The sequence below is a fragment of the Elephantulus edwardii genome, unplaced genomic scaffold (genome assembly GCF_000299155.1).
Source record: "Elephantulus edwardii isolate Elephantulus edwardi_28Jun2011 unplaced genomic scaffold, EleEdw1.0 scaffold00233, whole genome shotgun sequence".
NCBI classification, from domain to species: domain Eukaryota; kingdom Metazoa; phylum Chordata; class Mammalia; order Macroscelidea; family Macroscelididae; genus Elephantulus; species Elephantulus edwardii.
In genome coordinates this window covers 4,435,274-4,458,998 of record NW_006399983.1, presented here as the reverse complement: position 1 = coordinate 4,458,998, position 23,725 = coordinate 4,435,274, and the positions used below count along the sequence as shown (strand labels likewise).

General features: G+C 40.3%; 1 protein-coding gene across 1 annotated transcript in view; it reads right to left on the bottom strand.

Moving 5' to 3' along the window:
- The window catches only part of DNAH9 (dynein, axonemal, heavy chain 9), a 623,295-nt gene that overhangs the window by 29,143 nt on the left and 570,427 nt on the right, over positions 1-23,725 (bottom strand). Inside the window, 1 exon segment of the mRNA XM_006898570.1 lies at positions 20,255-20,437. Within this exon segment, the coding sequence (XP_006898632.1) occupies positions 20,255-20,437 (183 nt within the window).

Genomic DNA, 23,725 nt, shown 5'->3' with positions numbered 1-23,725 from the left:
GAGGGACAGCGCAGGAGGGGAAGACCCTCTATGAGGTGGATTGATTCAGTGACTGGGGTAATTGGGATGGGTATGTCAGAGGCAATGAGATTGGCACAGGATAGAGCATGGTTTAGAGCTGTTGTACATAGGGTCGCTATGAGTCGCAAACGACTTGACGGCACATAACAACACCAACAACAACAACAATGATTGACTGATTTAATTCAGTACTATGTTTTCAAGTTTCACATAATAGCCCTTAAAGATGTTACTGTGGGTTGTTGTGGGTTTTTTTGTGAATGTATACACAGAAAATAATTTCACATGTGTTTTTCAGTGATATTGGTCACATTCTTTATGTTGTGCCAATATTCTCAACATTATTTCCCTCCTAGTTGTTCTATTCTCATTAAGTTGGTCACATTGGCCATCAACCTTCTAGTCCATGCTTTAGAGTAACTGTTATACATTTAGTATCATACACTTTTCTAAAGAGTGCAGAAATCAAGGGTGACACTTAGTGCTTTTTAGGTTAACCTGTTATTTAGTTAAAAGATGACTTCAGCGAGTCATTTGGGTTCCAGCTTTAATGAGTAAGTCAAGGCAAGTTCTCAGGGATTCCTCTGCTCTCAGTTGATCTACTTCATATAGATTCTTTGTAAGCTTTGAACTCTGTTCCATGCTTTTATCTTTTTCTATCAAGATCCAACTGTTGATCCTAATCAGAATGTTCGGTAGTGATATCTGGATACAATCTAGCTTTTCTGGTTTCAAGGTGCAGGAGAAAGTTCTCAACTCGAAACTCATTGTCTGAGTTAGTTCACTCAGCAAAATGCTCTCTAGCCTCTTCGGTGTTATATGGTAGTTTTCAAAATTGTTGTTCCTGTGTCCTGTGTAATATTACATCATGTGAATGTAGCACAACATACTGACTAAACTAAGGGGCATAAAGACAAATATGGCATAAGACCATTATTGTAAAAACAGAAGGATGACTCGTAAAGTATGTATGGATAGCCAAAGAAGGAAGGGGAGGTGGCAGGGGGACTAGAGGTGGGGGAGGGGAAATAACAAGCCAGCAGTTTGGGGAGTAGGGGGAGGAAGTGAAGGAATTAGGAATGTTCGAGTGGGAATCTGAAAAGATGGGGTAATAGATGGCATAGATCAATGGTGATTAATTTTATAAGACAATGTATGGGAATGATAATAAGAAACACAATATGAATAAAAACTCCCACAAAATAATAGTTAAAAAAACCAAACACAAACTCCTCAATGTCATCAAGTCTGACTGACTCGTAGCTGAACCTCCACCGAGTTTCTGAGGCTGTAAAAAAGCATGGGAGGAGCCACTGGCGGATCTGAACTAGTAGAAATGTGTGGGGTTTGGGTTAGCAGCACAACTTATGAACAAGAAAACCAGAGCCTCGCCCATCAGTGCTGGAAAAAGGTTCCTTCTCTCATTCTTGGGTCTCCTTCTTCATCTTTTGCTTTGGAGGAACAGAGATCCACAGTTGTATCTTAATGGCCACTTGCAAGCATTTAATTATACTTATGGTGGTTGTTGAAAAAGTGACATATAATATAGCACTTACAAATCTATAACTCAGTGGCCCTGATTATATTAGTCAAACTGTTTTGACTAATTCGTCAACTTCACCTATATTTTATTTTTTTTCTGATAACTATAAACAAAAAGGGAGTCTAGTTGACCTAGTTGGTAAGTTGCGCTTTCAACCCTGAGGCAGTTTGAATCCACCAGTTTCTCCTTGGGTGAAAGAAGGGTAGTTTCCTTCTGTATTGTTTACTGCCTCTGAGAATGTGCTAGAGGCTCAGTGATGAGTCAGCTCTGATTCCACGCACATAACACCACAGTAACAACAAAAAGTGACTGTTGTTGTTACATGCTGTCCAGTTGCCTGCAACTCACAGCAACCCTCTGTACAAGAGCTCTGGAGCCTGCCCTGTCCTGAGCCAGTCTCATTGACACATACATACCTACCCCCATTTCCCCAATTACTGTATTAATTTATTTCATCTGGGGTCTTCCTCTCCTAATCTGTCCCTCCACCCTTCAAGCATGATGTCTTTATTCAAGGACCAGTTCCTCCTGGCCATGTGCCCCAAGTATGTAGAAAGAGATTAAAAATCCTAGCCTCTAAGGAGAAACTTGATTTCATCCTTCTCAAGACAGACTTATTTGTTTTCTTGGCAGTCCATGGTATATTCAAGATCCTTCTCCAGTACCACAACTGAAAGACATTGATTCTTCTTCTGTCATCCTTAGTCATTGTCCAGCTCTCTGATGCATACATAGCAAGTAATTGTGAAGATCATGGCCTGGTGCACCTTAGTCTCCAAACTGATAGCTCTGCTTCTCAGCACTCTGGAGATGTCCCTGGCAGCAAATTTTTCCAGTGCAATTTGTCTTTTGATTTCCTGACTGCTAGTGCTAAGAGTATTGATTGTGGAGCTGAGCAAGTTGTAATTGTTCTCAACTTCAATCTCTTCTCCATCTATCATGGTGATGCCAATTGGCCCTGTGAGAACCTTTGTTTTCTTGATACTGAGCTTCAATCTATATTGAAGATGGCAATCCTTGACCTTCTACAGCAAGCACGTCAGGTGCTCCTCAGTTTTAGCAAGCAAAATTGTGTCATCTACGTAACACAGGTTGTTGGTGAGTCTTCCTCCAATCCTGATTCCTTGTTTCTCCTCATAAATCTCAGCCTCCTGGATGATCTGTTCTGCATATAGACTGAAAAGGTATAAATAAAGACAGAACACATCCCTGCTATACTCCTTTCCTGATTTTGAACCAGGCAGTATTTCCCTGCTGTGTGCTGAGGACTGCTTCCTGGTCTGAGTATAGGTTTTGCACGAGCACAATCAAGTGTTCTGGGATTCCCATTCTCCTCAAGGTTAGCCACAATTTGTTGTGATCCACTCAGCCAAAGACCTTTGCATACATAATCAATAAAACACAGACATTCCTCTGGAACTCTTTGTTTCGGCCAAGATCCGCCTGACTTTGGTGATAATATATCTAGTGCCATGACCTCTTTCTTCTAAACCCAGTTTGCATTTGTGATAGTTCTCTATTAATGTACTGTTCCAGTTGTTTTCAGATAATTTTCAGCAGGATTTTGCTTGCATGTGATATTAGTGATGTTGTCTGATAATTTCCACACTCTCAGATGGAATAAGGCCCAGAAATTGATGGAATACCAATTGACATATTTCAACAAACAGATGCTGCCCTGGACGTGCAGCAGATTGTGCCAAGGAATCTGGAGGACAACTAGCTGGCCAACTGACTGGAAGAGATCCATATTTGTTCCCATCCCAAAAAGTGACTATCAAGAGAGTAATCCCCCCTTGGTTTCACTCCTGGTAACCACCAATGAATACTGGTCTCTCTCTATATACTGGTAATTTCCAATGAGATCATACAATATTTGTCTTTTGTGATTAAATAATTTCACTCCATATAGTGTTCTCTAGGTTCATCCACATTGCAAGGCATTCTGAGAACTCATTATTTGCATTATGACTAAGTAGTATTCCATTGTATGCATGTGTATTCAATCATCTGTTGCTTGGTACTTAATGTTATTTCCATTTTTCTTGTTACTGTTATGCAGTAATTAATAATTTCATAAATGTGTGCCTGTGTGTTTGTGCCCCTTGTATTAGATTTCTAGTTACAAGTGGAATTGCTGGATCATAATGTAGCTCTATTTTAAATTTCTTTTAGGAATCACCCTATTTTCCACAGAGGTTATACCATTTTACATGTCTACAAACATAGCATAAGGGTTCTAATCTCCCCATATCCTCATTAACTGTTTGTTCTTTTCTGTTTTTTTGATCAGTGTCAGACAAAGGTAGTTAATACCTCATTGTAGTGAGGATGACGTGTTACATGTTGTGCTAACTTAAAGTTAAGTGTTTCATATCTGTATACTGCTCCTTGACAGGAAGGTAGGCAGAGTCCTCCCTTTGAGATCTGTGGCCTTGGGAGCCTGTTTAAGGTTACTATATGCTGGAGCCTATTCCACGACAGTGGAAAGGAAAAGGGCAGCGAGAATCTTTTTATGTGTTTGTTGGTTGCTTGAATGCCCTTTTGGAAAAGCACTTATTTCTGTAATTTGCCCATTTTTTGATTGGGTTATTTGTCTTTTTTTTGTTAAGCTGTGTGAATTAGAGATTTTCTCATTCAATGATAGAAACGTAACTAACAGAAGAATTTAAAATAATATAACTATCAAAAAAGGGTTATAACTATATGGTTATGTGACCATACATTATAATGTAGTGTATAATTGCACTGAATCTTAAGCTAACCATAGCAGGAAATGAATGGATTTTATCTAATGCTGGCAACTTATGACACAGCAGTATATTATGCATTGATACGAACAATAATACTAGAAAAAAATTGTTCAAAATAAGCATCCCTGAGGAGTGGGACTAAAGATGGGATGGCCAAGGGTGGGAAAACTCATTTTATTATTAGCCCATCAGAAAGAACTCATTCTTTTAGGTATGTAGATAATACATTTGCTGGAAATAAAAATAATTGGGTGACTTTATACATTAACTGACTTATTAAATGACAAAACAATAAAATTACATATCATATATTTTGACAAGGACAAAAAAGTTGTAGAAGTTATGTATATATCTCCATATTTGAAATTAGACTTATCAAATTTATTGTTCCTAAGAATATCCTCCCAGTCTTCTTACTCTTCTGAAAAAAATCATTTGATGAGCATAACTTAAACTTTTATGAGGTTCCAGTTATTAAATTTTGTTATGTGTGTAACTGCAGTTGTGTTTGATAATCTAACATTAAGGGGGAAGAAAGCAGGCCTTACAATTTTGCTCCTGTTTTCTTCCAAAACTTTATAGCTTTAGCTTTGACACTGAAGCATTTTTTTGGGGTTTTTTTGGTGTACAGTGTGAATGCTATTTCCTTTTCCTGCATGTGGACATCTGGTTTTCCCAAGCACCATTTGTTTGCTGAAGACACTGTTTCTTTTCCGTTGAATAGACTCTGACTTTCTATAGAAAGCCTTTGTCTGCAGATGGATAGATTTATCTCTGGACTCTCAAGTCTGTCCATTTGCCCCCTATGTCTATTATTGAACCAGTATGAGGTTGTTTTGATTACTGAAGTTGTAAAGTCACTTTTGAAGTTGGAAAGTGTGAGGTTCCTACTTTGTTCTTTTTCACAAGTAGCTGTTAGTGACTTCTTTCCTTTACACATTTGGAGATTAGTTTTTCCATTTTACTAAAGAAAGCGATTGAAATTTTGATCGGGATTGCATTGTGTTTATAGATCGTGTCTCAGGAGTGAACATTTTCACAATATTAAGTCTTTTAATACATGAGCACGGAGTGTCCTTTTATTTATATAGGCCTCTTTTAGGAGTATTTTAAGATTTCATTGTATGAGGTCATATATTTATTCTGTAGACATTTTGCCCTGTTGGTGCAGGCAGTAGGGAATTGCACTGCTAACTAACCCATAGGTCATGCCTTTTTTTTTTTTTTTACATAGCAAATTAATTTTTTAAAAAATTTATACTGGTTTACATACAAAGTTCATAAAATTCATATACATTGTTTTTCACACCAGGTATTTCCCCTTTCATTTACCCATCAGTCCCTCCACCCATCCAATTGTGTGTGTGACCCCTATAATTAAGAGCATTATGCTAACTGAACTAAGTCTCATGGGGACAAATACTGATATACCATGTTTGTAGAATGAGTATGAGGATCCAGTGAGGGGATGTGGGAGGGCTCAATCATAGGTCATGCCTTCTCAGCATTATGAATCCACTGTGAGGGAGATGCAGCCAGTCCCCTCCCATGGGAATGAGTTGTTCTTGTGTTGTTGGGTTTTTTAAATAGTAAATAGTATTACTTACCTGCTTTCCTTATCAAATTTCTCTTTGTTGGTATAAAGAAAAACAACTGATTTCTGTGTATTGATCTTGTGGCCTGTATCACTGATGAATTAATCTGCTAGTTCTAGCAGCTTTCTTGTTTCTGTTAAAAATCTTTAGGCATATTCTATGTCTAGAGACCATGCTATCTGCAAATCAAGGTGGTTTTACTTCTTCCTTTCCATGTTGAATATGCTTTATTTCTTTTTGTTGTTTTGCTGTTCTGGGTAGAGCTTCTAGTATAATATTGAGTATCTGGGAGAGCGGGCGTCCTTAACAACTTTAGTCTGCTTGGCTCAACGGTCAACACTCTTGGCACCAGTAGCCAGGAAATAAAAAAATGTATTGCGATGGGAAAGTCTGCTGTTAGGGACCTCTCTGAAGTACTGAAGAGCAATGGTGTCACTCTGGAGACTAAGGTGTGTCCGATACAGGCTATGGTCTTCGCAATCACTTGTTATGCATCAGAGAGTTGGACAATGACTAAGGAGGATAGAAGGAGAATTGATGCCTTTGGGCTGTGGTGCTGGAGAAGAGTATTGAATATACCCTGGACTGCCAAGAAAACAAACAGATTCATCCTGGAGAGGGTTAAACCAGGCTGCTCCTTGGAGGCAAAGATTCTGAGGCTTCGTCTGACATACTTTAGACATGTCATAAGGAGGAAGATGTCCTTGGAGGGAGATGTCCTTGGGGAGGGACATCATGCTTGGGAGGGTGGAAGGATGGCACAGAAGGGGAAGACCCTCTATGAGGTGGACTGATTCAGTGACTGGGGTAATTGGGATGGGTGTTTTGGAGGCAGTGAGATTGGCACAGGATAGAGCACGGTTTAGTGTTGTTGTACATAGGGTTGCTATGAGTCGCAAGTGACTCGACAGCACATAACAACAACAACAACAACATCCTCACTGAGAAAACTTTCTCCATTAAGTATAATGTTAATTGTTGGTTTTGCATAAATGCCCTTATGCATATTAAGGAATTTTCCATAGTTTATAGAGTTTCAATCAAGAAAGGATGTTATACACCAAATAAGATGTGCATGTAGTTCTTCCCCTTGCTTTACTATGTTGTATTACATTGATTGATTTTCTCATTTTGAATCTCTCTTGCATTTATTCCAAATGAATAAATCATATTTGGTCATGATACAATTTTATTAATATGTTGTTATGCTAATTTTATTAATATGTTAATATGTAATTCTATTTGCTAGAATTGTGATGAGCATGTTCATGTCATCTTTTCTGCTGGTATCTTTATCTGACTTTCATATTAAGATAATGCTGTCTTCTTCATAGACTGTGTTAGGGAGTGTTCTTTCCTCTCTTATGTCTTAGAAGAGTTTGAATAGGGTTGATGTTAATTTTTCTTTCCATATTTGGTAAAACTCCCCAAGAAGACCATGTGAGTTAGGCTTTTTGATGTTGTTGGGAAGTTTTGATGTTTAATTCAATCTCTTCACATGTATTGACCAATTTAGATTTTGCTGTGGGATGATATAAAGAATATCATCCATAAAGAAATCAAAAGGTCACTACAAAGACAGAGAAGGAAGAAAATACCAAAATGGATTTCAGAAGAGACTCTGAATATTGCACTAACATGCCAAGAAGCCAAAACAAAGGGAAGAAATGAGGAAGTTAAAAGGGTTGAACAGATGAGTTCAAAGGGGAGCTCGTGAGAATAAAGCAAGTATTATATAAAAATGTGCAAAGAGATAGAGTCAGAAAATAAAAAGGGAAGAATTCGTTTGGTACTGCCCAAAATGAAGGAACTGAAGTGCAAATTCAAGCCTTGAGCTGCAATACTTAAACACTATGGGCAAAATATTGAATGATCCAGGAAATCAAAAAAGATGGAAGGAATACACAGAATCAGTCTACCAAAAAGAATTGTCTGACCTAGAACCATTTCAGGAAGTAGCAGATGATCAGGAAGCAATGGTAATAAAGAAGTTCAAGCTTCTCTGAAAGAACTGGCAGAAAATGAGGCCCCAGGAGTTGATGGGATACCAGTTGACATGTTTCAACAGATACAGCACTGGATGTGTTCACCAGGTTGTGTCAAGAAATCGGGAGGACAATTACCTGGCCAACTGACTGGAAGAGATCTGTATTTAGTACTATTCCCAAAAAAGGTGAGTGAACATAAAAGTAGAAATTATAAAACAATATCACTAATATCACATGCAAGCAAAAAATATTTTTTACAAGTAATTTATTTTAGTTGCCCACATTATGTATAACTCTGACTCACATGTATGCTGATAAAATTTCTTGAAAGTGAGAGAAGGGCATGGCATCAGAGGCTGGAAGCTGATACTGAGCAAACATCACAGCAGTTTAAAAGCGTACTTTGGGGATTATTGTGCAGGTTCTTGTCACTAGACCACTAAAGCTCCCTTGCTCCCATAAACATCATGTGTATCAATGAATTTAGAATTTAAAATAATACAGAATTATAGTCACGTAAAAATAAGAAACCTACTTACACATATATCCTGTAAATAACCCAAAGGGCAGAAAACAAGCAGATACTATTGTTGTTATTGTTGTTAAGTGCCGCTGAGTTGCCTGTGACCCATAGAGACCCCATGTATAGCAGCTCTGAAGCCTCCCATACTTCAGGCATGTTGTTTGGAGGGGCTATTCTTGGAGAGTGGAGGGTTGGCCAAGGAGAAGATCCTTAACCAGTTGGATCAACACGGTGACTGCCTCAATGGACTAGTGTGTCAGAACGTATAAGGATGGCACAGTATAGGACTGAGTTCAGACCTGTTGTTTATAGGGTTGCTATGAGTCATATTTGACTCGACAGCATCTAACAACAACAACAGAGATATGGGGAGGTGTCTGAGTGGTTGAATGAAAAACTACTTTGCTTTGTATTTTTGTATAATTTGCCAGCAAAATCTTGCAGATTATTTAAAAACTACTAGAACAGTAGTACACAGACAGAGAACTTCCAGAAATACAAGCTAGATTTAGAAGAGGCCATGGCACTAAGAATATCATTGCTGATGTCAATCTTGACCGAAAGAAGAGAATACCAGAAGGTTGTCTATTTGTATTTTATCAACTATACAAAGGCCGTTGGAAGATATCTATATCTGTTCCCAACCCAAAGACGGTTGACCAAACAGAGTGTGGAAACTATAGAACAATATGCACGCAAGATTCTGCTGAAGATTATCCAAAAATGACTGGAACAGCACATCAGCAGAGAACTACCAGAAGTCCAGGCTGGGTTTGGAAGGGGGTCATGGTACTAGGGATATTGTAGCTAATGTTAGGTGGATCTTAGCTGAAAGCAGGGAATACTAGAGGAATGTATATCTGTGTTTCATTGACTATGCAAAGGCGTTTGATGGTGTGGAACATAAAAAACTGTGGCTGACTCTGAGGAGAATGGGAATACCAGAACACTTGATAGTTCTAATGCGAAACGTATACTTGAACCAAGAGGCAGTTGTCAGAACAGAGCAAGGAAACACTGCATGGTTCAAAATTAGGAAGGGCGTACACCAGGGATGTGTCCTGTCTCCATACCTTTTCAACCTGTATGCAGAACAGATTATCTGGGAGGCTGGGCTTTATGAGGAGAAATTTGGGGTCAAGATTGGTGGACAATTTATCAACAATCTGCATTATGCAGATGACACAATCCTGCTTGTTGAAACTGAGGAGGACCTGAAGTGCTTGCTGCAGAGGGTCAAGGATTGCAGCCTCCAATATGGCTTGAGGCTCAATGTCAAGAAGACAAAGATTCTCACCACTGGGCCAACTGGCAGCATGAGGATGGATGGTGAAGAGACTGAGATTGTTCACAGCTTTAGTTTGCTTGGCTCCACAGTCAACACTTTTGGCACCAGTAGCTGGGAAATTAAAAGATGTATTGCCATGGGAAAGTCTGCTGTTAGAGATCTCTCCAAAGTACTGAGGAGCAATGGTGTCTCTCTGGAGACTAAGGTGTGTCTGATACAGGCCATGGTCTTTGCAATCACTTGTTATACATCAGACAGTTGGACAATGACTAAGGAGGATAGAAGGAGAATTGATGCCTTTGAGCTTTGGTGCTGGAGAAGAGTATTGAGAATACCATGGACTGCTAGGAAAACAAACAGATTCATCCTGGAAAGGGTTAAACCAGGCGGCTCCTTGGAGGCAAGGATTCTGAGGCTCCATCTAACATACTCTGGACATGTTGTAAGGAAAGACCGGTCCTTGGAGAGGGACATCATGCTTGGTAGGGTGGAGGGACAGTGCAGGAGAGGAAGGCCCTCTATGAGGTGGATTGATTCAGTGACTGGGGTAATCGGGATGGGTTTATCGGAGATGGTGTGATTGGCACAGGACAGAGCAGAGTTTAGGGCTGTTGTACATAGGGTCACTATGAGTCGCAAGCGACTCGACGGCACATAACAACAACAACATACAAAGGCATTTGACTAGTGGATTACAACAAAGTGTGGCTGGCACTGAAACTTATATCTACACCAAAAGCTGCTGCACAAATGGAGCAAGGGAATACCGCACAGTTCAAAATCCAGACAGGAGTGCATCAGGAATGTATCCTTTCTCCATACTTTTTCAATCTGTATGGTGAAAAGTCATTTGAGAGGCTGAACTTTATGACAAAGAATTTGGAGGAAGACTTATCAACAACCTGAATTATGCAGATGACACAAACTTCTTTGTCAAAACTGAGAAGGACTTAAGCATTCGTTGCAGAAGGTCAAAGACTGCAGCCTTCAACATGGATTGAAGCTCAACATAAAGGAAACAAAAATTCTCACCACTGGGTCAAGAGGCAGCATCATGATAGATGGAGAAAGGGTTGAAGTTGTTAATGATTTCATCTTGCTTGGATCTACAGCCAACATCCTTGGCACCAGCAGTCAGGACATCAAAAGATGAGGGTTTTTTGTTTTGTTTTGTTTTTTTAATCTGCTGTCAGAGACCTTTCCAGACTGCTACAAAGCAGTAATGTCAGTCTAGAGACTAAGGTGTGCCTGATCCAATTGTCTTCCCAGTTGCTTGCTATATATACATCTGAGAGCTGGACAATTACTAAGGATTACTGAAGAAGAATGAACGTCTTTGAGTTGTCGTGCTGGAGCAGAATACTGAACATGCCATTGACTGGCAAGAGAACAAACAGATCTGTCCTGGAGAGGGTAAAACCAGGTATCTCCTTGAAGGTAAAGATTTTGAAATTCGATCTCACATACTTTGGGCATGTGGCCAGGAGGGGTCAGTCCTTGGATAAGGACATCATGCTTGGAAAGGTAGAGGATCAGCGCAGGAGAAAAAGATGCCTGTGGCAGTGGGGTAAGGTATGTCAGAGACAATGAGGTTGTTTCAGGATAGAGCAAAGTTCAGAGCCATTGTTCATTGGGTCATATGAATTGTAGTCTACTGAGCGGCACATAACAACAACCACCCCTACTTAGTTCGGGTATGTTTCTAGGTATTTGTCCCTTTCACCAGTTTCATTGTTGGCATATAATTTTTCATTGTGTTATGTTATAATTATCTTTGTCTCAGATCTGCTGCATTGTCTACCATTTAATTTCATGTTTTGGTTATACATATTCTCATATTTTCCTTTTGTCAGTTTAGCCAGTGGTTTAGCTATTTTATTAATGGCTCTTGAGAAGAATCAACTCATTGATGATATTGATTTTCCATTCTCTGTTTGATTCACTTCTATTCTGATATTTATTATTTCCTTTCTTCCTGTATATCTGAGATTCTTTTGTAATTCTATATCCATTTCCAGGGAGTCAAGATATTGATTTGGCTTCTTTCTTCTTTTTTAATGTACACACTTATTAACATCATAAATTACCCTTTGAGTACAGTATTTGAAAATGCCATTAAGTTTTAGCATTAAGTTTTGTGGTTTTTTTTACTTTCATTTGATCTAAGGGTACTTTAGTAGTGTGTTATTTAGTTTCCACATATTAATTTTTCCTTTATTATTCCTATTATTGGTTTCCAGCTTCATTCCATTGTTGTTGTTGTGTATGAGTGAGTCAGAATTGACCCATAGCTGACCTTCCCATGGGTTTTCAGAGGCAGTTAATCACATGAGAGGAGATTGCCCATCCTTCTCCCACGGAGTGGCTGGTGGCCTCAAACTGCATGTCTTCGGGATTGCAGTGCAGCTTCTTGCCACTGGGCCACCAGAGCTCCCTTCATTCCATTATGCTTTGTATAATATCAATCTTTTTAAATGTATTGAGATTTGCTGTATGTTCTATAATCTGTTCTCAAGAATAACCCATGGACACTGGAGAAAAATTACAGATTTTGCAGCAGATGGGTGGAATGCTTTCTATACATAGTAGGTTCAATTGGTTAATGGCATTTTTAAAATATAATGTTTAGTGATTTACAGTTTTCCTACTATTATTTAGGGAGCTTTGGTGGCCTAGTGGCAAGAAGCTGTTCTGTAATCCCAAAGGCACGCAGTTCAAATCCACCAGCTGCTCCACAGGAGAAAGGTGGATCATCTCCTCCTGTATGATCAAGGGCCTCTGAAAACCCACCAGAGGGTCAGCTATGAATTGGTTCTGACTTAATGGTACACAACAACAACTATTATTGTAAATCCACTAATTTCTTTAATTCCATTGGTTTACTTAATAAATGTTTCCTTTCTCTCTCTCTCTCTCTCTCTCTCTCTCTCTCTCTCTCTATATATATATATATATATATATATATATATATATGCTTTTATCATCATCATTATTATTTTTGGCATTGTTGAGTCTTTTGTTTTGATTTTTGTTTCTATGCTTTGGTGAGTAGTGTTTTTACTTTCTTTGTGACTACCATGAGGATTACATTAAACCTCCTATATTAAAAATAATTTAGTATTTCTTGATAGCACTGTGACCTCCTTGATATATGAAAATTTTACATCAACACCAATCATCCTTGCTTTTAATTTTATGTTATCATTGATTATAATTTTATATTTCAGGTTCTCTGCCATCTAAGGTTAAATTTATTTTATTATTTGTATTCAGGTGGCTGTTAATTGTCCCTGTTTTTCTTTCTGGAAGGCCTCTATTAGTATTTCATGTTGATCCAGCTGGATATCAACAATTTCTCTGGGAATATTTTAATTTCATCTTTGTGTTTAAATGAAAATTTTGCTGGATGGTAGGTTTTTCCTTTTGGCACTTTAATATGTTCCCACTTATGGTGCTGAGGAAATAAAAAACAACAACCCCACTACTGCTTTTTTGGAAGCAGGAGTGGCATCCACTTCCAGAAAAGCTTGCCTCTGGAAACTATGAACTTGGAGAAAAGATGAAAGTTTTGTGTTCAAGACTTTCATTCATAGGGTCGCTATGGGTTGTCTACAACTCTATGGCACTTAACAACAACAACATTGCTTTTCTGCTTGCATGGTTTCTGAAGACAAGTTAGCACTTACTCTCATGTGGTTCTCTTTGTATGTGATGCAGGAACTCTGGTAGTGGAGTACTTAAAGCACTCAGTTGCTATTTTAAGGTCAAAGGTTTGAACCTACCAGCCACTGTGGGAAAGAAGGATGTAGCAAGCTGTTCCTGCAGATTCACAGCCTCGGAAACCTTACGGGACATGTCTACTCTGTCCTGTAAGGTTGCTGTGCACAGAAATCAGCATGATCGCAATGTTTGGGTTTGATTTCTTGTATGTGATAATTCACATTTCTTGCGCTGATCTTACAAGTTTCCCTTTATTCTAGTTTCCCAAGAGCTTGATGATAATATGCCATAGTGAAGTTCTTTTAGAAGTTATTCTCTATGGGTTTGCTGCACATTTTGGATGGAGAAATTTCCATCTTTTGTGACATTCAAGAAGTTTTTTGTGGTTATTTCTTCAAGATTTCTTTCCCCCCAGGACTTAGCTTTTTGTTCTTGCTCTGGAACTCCCATTATGCATACATTTACTCCTCTCAGAGGTGTCCAACATATCCTGTAGACTTAGTTCACTTTTTTCTTTCTTTTTAGTTTGATTTTTCAGACTAGTCTTTTTTCAAAGACTTCAGTTTTCTCTTATTTCATTTCTACTTCCATGCCCTTCTGGGTTGTTGTTCATTTCTGCTACCTTGCTCTTAAGCAGTAGTATTTGTATTTTTATTTTTTAAAGAGTTCTCCTTATTGAAACTTTTGCTTTACTCTTGTATTATACTCTCAATTTCTTCTTGACCTTTAGCCACACTTTCATTCATCTTTGAGTATTTTTGTACCAATGCTGTGAACAATTTGTTGGTAATTCCATTAGTTTTTCCTCTTTGGAAATTATTTCTGACCCCTTGCTTTGTTTGTTTGTTGTATTTTTTATGGGTTTTTCTGTCCTCTTTGTAAGTATTAAAACTGTTACCTATACGACACTGAAATTAATTTTCTTGTTTTTTCTTTTGGAGATCAGGAGACTAGCTTCTTTCCTCCTGCTTTAGACGATTGTTCTTGTTAACTGCTATCTCCTAGAAGGTCTCTGAACCCAGCTGTACCCTTCTCAGGACAGTTTGCTCAAGTGCGTTGGCCTGTGCTACGTCAAGCTCACTCCTCTGTGGCTGCATTAGTGTCGGGGTGTGGTGTGATTGTGGCATTGGGCTTGGGTGAAGTTCTTTGTTGTCTCAAGCTGGGTTGGAGCATGGCTGTTGTATCAATGCTGGTGGGTGAGTAAGTGGCTGCTGGTGTGAGGGTGTGGTGTTGCCCTGAACCAGGCATGGGGCTGCAGGCAGCTTAAAGGACCAGAAGCAAGGCTGCTGGCTCTGCTCAGGTGGGAGGTGGGTGGTACTGCAAGAATCTTATGGTCTGACCGGAACCCTGGGCATGGCACTGATCCTACTTGTGGTGTCCGGGGCTCTGTATAAGATTAGGAAGGGTGTCCCAGGTCGGTGTATGTTGATTCTTGTCAGGGGGCATGGCCATGGTTGCTGTGCAGGTTCTGACCAGGTACTTGAGGTTTCTGAATGAAGCATGTGCTCCTGTATGGTCAAGATGGGGTGAGCATGTCCATAGCATTATGACAATTGCTCACAGAGCATTAGAGTGAGAGACATACGTTTGTGATGTCAGGTTGTGGTGAAGGTGGGTGGGCTGAGTTGGGTGCAGGCTGCCTAGATAATGGTTCTCCTATGGTTCTCGAGGCAGAAGCGTCCCTACAACCCAGTCCATTCCTGGTGGGGAACTCAGCCTATGGGGGTGTTCCTCATTCTAGAGAATCCTCCTGTGAGTGATTGGGCTGGGGAGCTCTCCTGCCCAACTCCAGCAGATGGCTTTCCTTGCTGATTTGCCAGTGGTCACACATTATTGTGTTAGAGGAGCAGAAATCAGGTTAGAGGACCAAAAAGCTATGCAGTTTTGCTGTGTTCTCCCTCCGCCCCCCATGACACTAGTATTAGCCTTCCTGTTCCTTGTCTGTGGTTTCCTACGGTTGAGTCCTCACAATTCCTCAGAATTCCTGGTTCCCACACTACGCTACAATTGAGTCTGCTCTGTCCTGGATCTGCCCAGCCTCAGCATTCAGGAAGAACCCTGCCTACACCGTCACTCGGTTCTGGTAGCTTCTTAATCCATCTTGGTCTTTGTTCTTTGCTCCCTTCCTGTGCTCCCCTTTGGAAAGTACGTCAAGTCTACATCACTTGACAGCTACAGTGAGGCGGCTGGTCAGCTGGGTCACCTGCCTAACACTGCTTTCCCACGCTGTGTAGTTTCCCTCCCTTTTGATTCTCTTTACCCTTTGGTTCTCCATTCTTCGGTTGCTGATTAGAGTTCCAAGATCTTCACTTACACTGCTTCTTCATTGCCAGTTTCTGACATCATTACAAGGGGATGTGATTGTAAACCCAACTATATTGCCATCTTGCCTCTTGTCCCCTCTTGACAGAAGTTTTTAATAGAGATTGCTACACTTTCTCCAACAGAAGAACCAGGAGGAAAAAGTAACATGCAGTAGAATGCATCAGAATGACTGCTCATGGGTCAGTCTACTGTCAAAACTGGTCTGCTACTTAAACAGTTTGTCAAAGAGGAAAAAAAAAACCCAACAAACAAACAAACAAAAAAACTGGTCTACTTTTTGAAGTTTGTTGTTGTTGACTGCCTTCAAGTTGAGCATGACTCATAGTGACCATATGAACAAAAGGCCTGAAGCCCCCCTACAACTATCAACATTTATCAAATACTATTTGCAATCACTTGGTATGTATCAGAGAGTTGGACAGTAAGTAGGGAGGATAGAAGGAGAATTGATGCCTTTGAGCTGTGGTGCTGGAGAAGAATATTGAGTGTCCCACGAACTGCTAGAAAAACAAACAGATTCATCCTGGAGAGGGTTAAACCAGGCTACTCCTTGGAGGCAAGGATTCTGGGGCTTCGTCTGACATACTCTGGACATGTTGTAAGGAGAAACAAGTCCTTGGAGAGGGACATCATGTTTGGGAGGGTGGAGGGACGGTGCAGGAGGGGAAGATCCTCTGTGAGGTGGATTGATTCAGTGACTGGGGTAATGGCGATGGGTGTGTCGGAGACAGTGTGATTGGCTCAGGACAGAGCAGAGTTTAGGGCTGTTTTACACAGGGTCGCTATGAGTCACAAGCTCTTCAACAGGACATAACAACAGCAACAACTTATCAAAGTGGACCCTTTGCTGCAGCTAAAGCAGGGAAGTAACTCTTAGAAGAAGGTATATTTTGTTTTTTTTACTTGTCTGCTTTGAATATCTGGAAGGCCCTACCCCTTGTCACCACCTATTATTATCCTATTTTTCTCTGAAGCTCTTGGATGCCTCATCTTCTCTCATGACTTTCCTCACCTCACATACTTGCTTTTTCCTCTCTTGTACCACGTTCCTTGTTTTATTATCCATTTGTGTGTTTACTTTCCTACAAGACTGTCTTTCTGAAGGGGAGGGGCAGCCTCCTTCTGGTCTCCCTGGCCTCCTCCAGCATGGAGGACTGAGATATGCCTGAGTAGCGCATCAGTCAACATTGCTTGAGACACACTGAAAGGAGAGAAACTTCCTCCTCAGTCCCCTTCATCTTTGCCCAGGACTCTGTGATTCATGACCCAAACAGCAGCCACAGCGTAACAAAGCTCCTTGAGATAATTACAGAGACTGACCTTTGTGCCACAGAAGTTGGACTGCATAATACGACAGGCAAAATGCTCATTTAAATTGGAGATGGTTCTGTGAAATTTTGTGTCTCACTTGATCACAAAGGAGTATATAAGGTGGAAACATTACCAGACTCTGTAAGTGTTCAACATTCCTGTCCTACCTCTCTCTCCTCCTCCTTTATTTATCTCTAACTACAGTGTGGAGAGAAAGGACTAAACAACTGAAAACCAAAACAAACTCCCCACAAACAGGACATTTTTAGGGCACTGAAATTCTATTATATGATACTATAATGGTGGACACATGCCATTAAGCCTTGTCAAAACCTATGGGACTGTACAGCAAAAGAGAGACTTGAACAGTAATGTAAACTACTGGTTTTAGTTAATGATGATGATGATGATGATGCAGGGGGCTCTGTTGGCCTAGGGGTAAGGAGTTGCACTGCCAACCCAAGGGCATACAGTTCAAATTTGCCAGTTGCTGTGTGAGAAATATAGGCAGTCTCCTCCCATGTGATTAACGGCCTCTGAAAACTCACTGAAGGGTCAGCTCTGAGTAGGTTTTGACTTGATGGTACAAAACAACAACAATAATAATGCATCATATTGATTAATCAATTTTAACAAATCTATCACACTAGCAACCAAGTGCCTTAACCATTTGTACCACCCAGGGACACTAATTAATAATAGCAACAATAACAATAACAACAACCATAATAACAATAATATCCATTAATATTTTTAGGTGCTTACTATATAGGCATTGCCTTGAAAATTCTACATGAGACAAATGATATTATCCTTATAAAAAACATATTAAGTAGAATTGTCATTTTACAGGTGAAGAAACTGAAAGACAGTGATATCTAAGTCACTTAAAGATTGCTGTGCACCTCTTATTCTGGACCATTGTCCAGATAATGCCTATCTGTTGTCATACAGATAATTGTGTAGTACAGATAATGTCATACAGAAAATCATATATTCCTTTTAAACAAGTCCTAGGGTAGAGGGGTAGGGGGAAAATTAGGTAACAATGAATGAATATTTTTTTCAAAAAAATGAACTGGGGGTAGGGAGGAAAATGTGCAACAATGAATGAATGAATAAATTCAGCTTTTTTGTCAACTTTTGTTAAAAAATTACAATAAAAAAAGGAAAAATAAAGACTGCGAAGTGAGGAAGTGGCAGAGCTAAAACCTATACTTTTAACTGGCACAGCCTCTGTTCTCCTTGAAAAGTAACAACATCATGACTTAGAAGAGAGCATGTTTCCTCAAAAAGCTGAACACAGAAACTCCATATGACCCAGCTTATTACACTACTAGGAATATATCCCAAGGGAATTAGAACTGATACAACTATGAGATATCATCTCACTCTAGTAAGAATAACAAAATTAAACAGAACAGCAAACATCAAATGCTGGCGAGATTGTGGAGAAACTGGAACCCTTATTCCCTGTTGGTAGGAGTGTAAAATGGTACAACCACTATGCAAGGCAGTATGGCGCTTTCTCAAAAAGTTGCAAATAGAAATACCATTTGACCCAGCATTTCTGCTACTGGGAATATACCCCAAAGAAACCATAACTGCTCCCCAAGCAGATATATGCATACCCATGTTTATCACGGCTTTGTTCACAATAGTAAAAAGTTGGAAACAATCTAGGTGTTCATCAACAAACGAATGGATAGAGAAGCTGTGGTATAGTCACACAATGGAATACTATGCTGCATTGAAAAACAAGGAACTCATTCAATATTATTCAAAATTGGTGACCCTGGAGGACATTATACTGAGTGAAATATCTCAGTCACAAAAGGACCAATATTGCATAGGGCCACTGTTGTAAAATGGGACTGACATCAGGGTTAATGGAAGACATAAAAGGAGGGGAGGAATGATTTATACAGCATTGAAAGAGATGAGGGAGAGAACTGTTTAAGGGGATACATGATTCGGTATTATTGTCATGACAGGAGTCCAGAATGAAGGCTGCAGTGGAGTGGACTTGGTGGAAGGGATTGCATAACAATAAAAGAGTTTTTCTTTCACTTTTCAAGGAGAAGAGTGAATTGAGAGGAGGGGGTGGACAGGGAGAAAAGTGCAACAATGAATGATTGGAAACCCTAAGTCTCTGTAAACTTTCATTAAAATGAATAAACATTTAAAAAAATTACAACTGAGATACAAACAGAGGTAAGTAAACCAGTATTCATAGCAATGTTATTTATCACCGCAGGAAACAGCCCAGATGACCAATCACAATTGAATGGACAGAGCAACTGTGGTACATTCACACGATGGAATGCTATGCAGCACTCAGGAGCAATGATTTTGAAAATTACTACAGAACATGGGAGAGGCTGGAGAGCATTATGCTGAGTGAACTAACTCAGTCTCATAAGGACAAATACTACATAATTATTGTAAAACTAGAAGGAGAACGAATATACGGGGTGGGGAAGAGCTAGGAGCAGAAGGGTGAAGATAGGTAGGGAGGAAATCATGGGGTTGCACAATTGGGCTAGTGGAGGGGGGGGAAGGAAATGGGAAAGATCTGCTGGGGATCTGAGAAGATGGGGTAATAATGGGTATAGATCAATGGAGATTAATTTCCTAAAACATGATGAAAGGAATGATTGTGTGAAACACAGAGTGAAAGAAGGATAGTGTGAGACATAACATACATGGATTTAGTATGCAAATCAATATAAAATAAAAACTTTTAAAAAACAAAAAAAAAGCTTTCTTCTTGCTTGGCACTTAGAGTCCAATTTATTGAAAAATCTCAAATCCTTGGATCAAGCTTTTCAGCCAGTCTTAGCTCATCCTGATTTCTGTCCTCCCTATTCACTCTAGTTTCCATTTTCTAGGCTTCTAGTCTGCTTCTTCGGCTCCTTGCAATCTAGATTTGTAGTTGTTGTGTATCATTGAGTCAGAACCAACCCATAGCTGACCCTCCTATAGGTTTTCAGAAGCAGTTAACAGCACAAGAGGAGCTTGCCCATCCTTCTTCTGTGGAGCAGCTGATGGGTTTGAACCGGCTGTGAAGCTCAACTCCTTGGGAATTGAGATTACTGTGGGGTAAGTGCTTTCTGATTCCTAGTCCCTCTATCTCCTTAATGAGGTCCTCCGACCATGACCCTCTCTACATCAAGACCTCACCTACCTTTAAGCCCAGGTCAAGTTCCCTGAGAGAACGCTGGATTTCTCTGGTGAGAATGTTCATCCGTTCACACTCCTGGAGGGCCACCACGATGTAGGGGGTGCGCTCCTCCACTTTGGCCATCAGCTCTGGGATGTTAAATTCATCTGTCACCCGTTCCAATATTTCTTCCAGGAGGGCCTTGACCTGCACCCAATAGGAAACACAGTGATAAAAAGACTCTAATTCTTGAGAATATTACACTCATTTGCAGTAGGGCATCAGAGATGTTAATCACCTACTACCTCCATCCTTCCACCTACATCACCTGTCCAACTTCCTACTTGATACTGCTGCCAGTTGGGTTAGGGGCAGAGGACCGAACCCAGGATGGTTTTCTTAGACTGGGAAGCTACCTGGGACTCGTTTGATCAGTCTGAAAAGATAAATATAGATATTTATCCAGGAATTTGGAATTCAAAAGCTCAGAGACTGTAGTGTTAGCTTAAAAGTTGGCTTTTCTAGCCATTACATTAGCCCCATCTGGTCTCCAGCTCTCTTAACTGCCGACACATGGTCCTGCAAATCATAAACAACTGTGGGACTAGGAAAAGAGAGAGTGCTTCCCACACTGAACAGAAAGACTTGAGACACATTGAACCAAGATCCTGGTGAGAGTGAGACCAGAACAAGACCTTGGTGGCAAGACCCTGGTGATGGTGGTAGAGAGACTGTGGCATTACTGTGGAGAAACTGTGGCAAGGTGTAACCAGAGGAGCCATGAAATAAAAGCCACAGTTAAAGGTTTTGCTGTTCTTGCTGGATGATGGAAGGAAAAGCTGACTATTGACCTGAAACCAGATCCTGGACTAGACTTGTACTGAGTGATATTCTTTGCCTTCCACACTCTCTAACTTACTTCCCTAATAAGCCCCATTCTAGGTACCACAACTGTGAGTAAAGTCTGTGAGTCAACGATGAATATAAGATCCATAAGATTGGTAGAAAAAAGGTGCAGGAGCATGTGTGTCTGACCAAGCAGCTATCTGTTTGCTTCTATAGATATTATTGATGGTGACAATTCCCCTTTACAAAGTAGACAGAAGTCAGACTTGGCCCCTGCTGCCCCCATGTCCCATCCACTCCTTTTACATTGACCCAGTTAGTTTTAGAATGAAAACTCTATCAAGGTATGAGATAGACTTGGGTCTGGAATGGTCACTTTGACTATGTGAAGCTGAAATGATGAGCAGCGAGCACAAATAAATACAGTTAGGTCTGAGTTTCCATATGGTTACACTGTACTTTACATCTCCATCTATCATAAAACCTGCTTCAGTCCCTTTTCCTATATGCATGGCAGCTAACTGGAGGAGGGAAGCTAGAACAAGGGTCTTTATATTGGGAAATTGAAATTGAGGCAGAAGACAATGAGTTACTTTTGTGCAGAACTTGGAGGCTGAGGCTGACAGTCTGGAGTAAATGAGTAAGCCTGGAAGATCTTCAGCAGAGAAAGAAAAACTAAGCAAGTACAGAAAAACAGAAGGATAGAAGGACGTAGAGAGAGTGAGTCAGTTGGTAAGGGAGAGTACTAGCCTGTTTTGGAGTCATGAGTTCAGAGTTCTGGACTTACATGGTAGCTATCTGTTAGTTCTATCTATTTATTAAGTGCAGCTTCCTTATTTCCTTTTGTGAAAGTGTTCTTATGCAATCCAACTGAACAACTATGGAACACAGTCCTCTTTGACACACTTGAATTGGAGTTGATGTGACTCAAAGCTCAACTGGGTTGAGAATTTACTTCTCCCATGGTTGCTGAAAGTGAAGAGGACCTGAAGAGCTTGCTGCGGAGAGGACTGCAGCCCCCAAGAGGAATTACATCTCCACATCAGAAAAACAAAACACCTTCCCACTGGGTCAACAGGCAACATCATGAAAGAGAAAAGATTGAAATTGCCAATGATTTCATGTTGCTTGGATCCACAGTCAACACCCTTGATACCAGCAGTCAGGAGATTTGGGAGATGTATAGCATTGGGAAAGGCTGTTGTCAGGGACCTCATCAATGTCCTAAGGAGCAATAATGCCAGTTTAAAGACTAAGGTGCACATGATTCAAGTTACAGTCTTTTCCTATCACCTGTTTTGCATCTGAGAGCTGGACAATGAGTAAAGATAACAGGAGAAGAATTGATGCGTTTGAGTTGTGGTGCTGGAGAAGCGTGCTGAATTTCCCATGAACTTCCAGAAGAAAAAAGTCAGTTATATCTTTGAGATAGTGCAATCATTGTGTTCCTTGGAGGCAAAGATGGTGATGTTTCATCTCACATATTTTGGATATGCTGTTTAGAGAGGCTATTCCTTGGAAAGGGACATTAAGCTTGGAAAACCCTCAATGAGATGGACTGATACAGTGTCTGTGACAATGGACTCAAATGTGTTGAGGATGATGAGGTATGTGCAGAACAGGACAAAGTTCAGACCTGCTTTTTTACAGGGTCACTGTGAACCATACTCAACTGTATGGCACTTAACAACAACAACAACAACAACATATTGTTTTGTGGATCAGCCACTCACAGTGCCTCTTCTTTTTTTAAATTTTTTTCTTTTCTTTTCCTTTTTTAAATTTTATTTTATTAATTTGTGTGTGTGTGTACTGTCAAATCAGATATGACTGGTACAGGAGGAGATTGCCCCTCCTTCTCCAGCAGAGCATCTGGTGGATTTGAACTGTCTACCTCAGGTATTGCAGTGCAGCTTCTTGCCACTAGACCACCTGAGCTCCCTCACAGTGCCTCTTCTTTCACACAATTAAGACCAACAAAAATATACTTTCCTGGTATTTAATATTTGAATCTCAAGTCTGGAACTCAAGGTCAGAAAGTGGCTGGAGCCACTGGCAGTTTGGAGGTGCCTGAAAAGGACTGTACATTGTTTTTGCTGTTTGTGATCCTGGGGCGATTCTGCTCTGTGTCCTTTTCTTAGTCAAACCTTTTGATATAATTAACTATTTATGTCCTGTTGTTGTTGTGTACCATCGAGTCAGAACTGACACATAGCTTACCCTTCAGCGGGTTTTCAGAGGCAGTTAATCACATGGGAAGAGACTGTCCAGCCTTCTTCCATGGAGCAGCTGATGGATTCAAACTGTGCACCTTTGGACACACTGAAGCCTCTTACCATCAGGCTACCAGAGCTCCCTATTGTTGTTGTTATGTGCCGTTGAGTCACTTGCGACTCATAGCGACCCTATGTACAACAGCCTTAAACCCTGCTCTATCCCTTGCCAATTGCACTGCCTCCGACACACCCATCCTGATCACCCCAGTCACTGAATCAATCCACCTCATAGAGGGTCTTCCCCTCTTGCACTGTCCCCCCACCCTCCCAAGCATGATATCCCTCTCCAAGGACCTGTCTCTCCTTACAACATGTCCAAAGTATGTCAGACAAAGCCCCAGAATCCTTGCCTCCAAGGAGCAGCCTGGTTTAA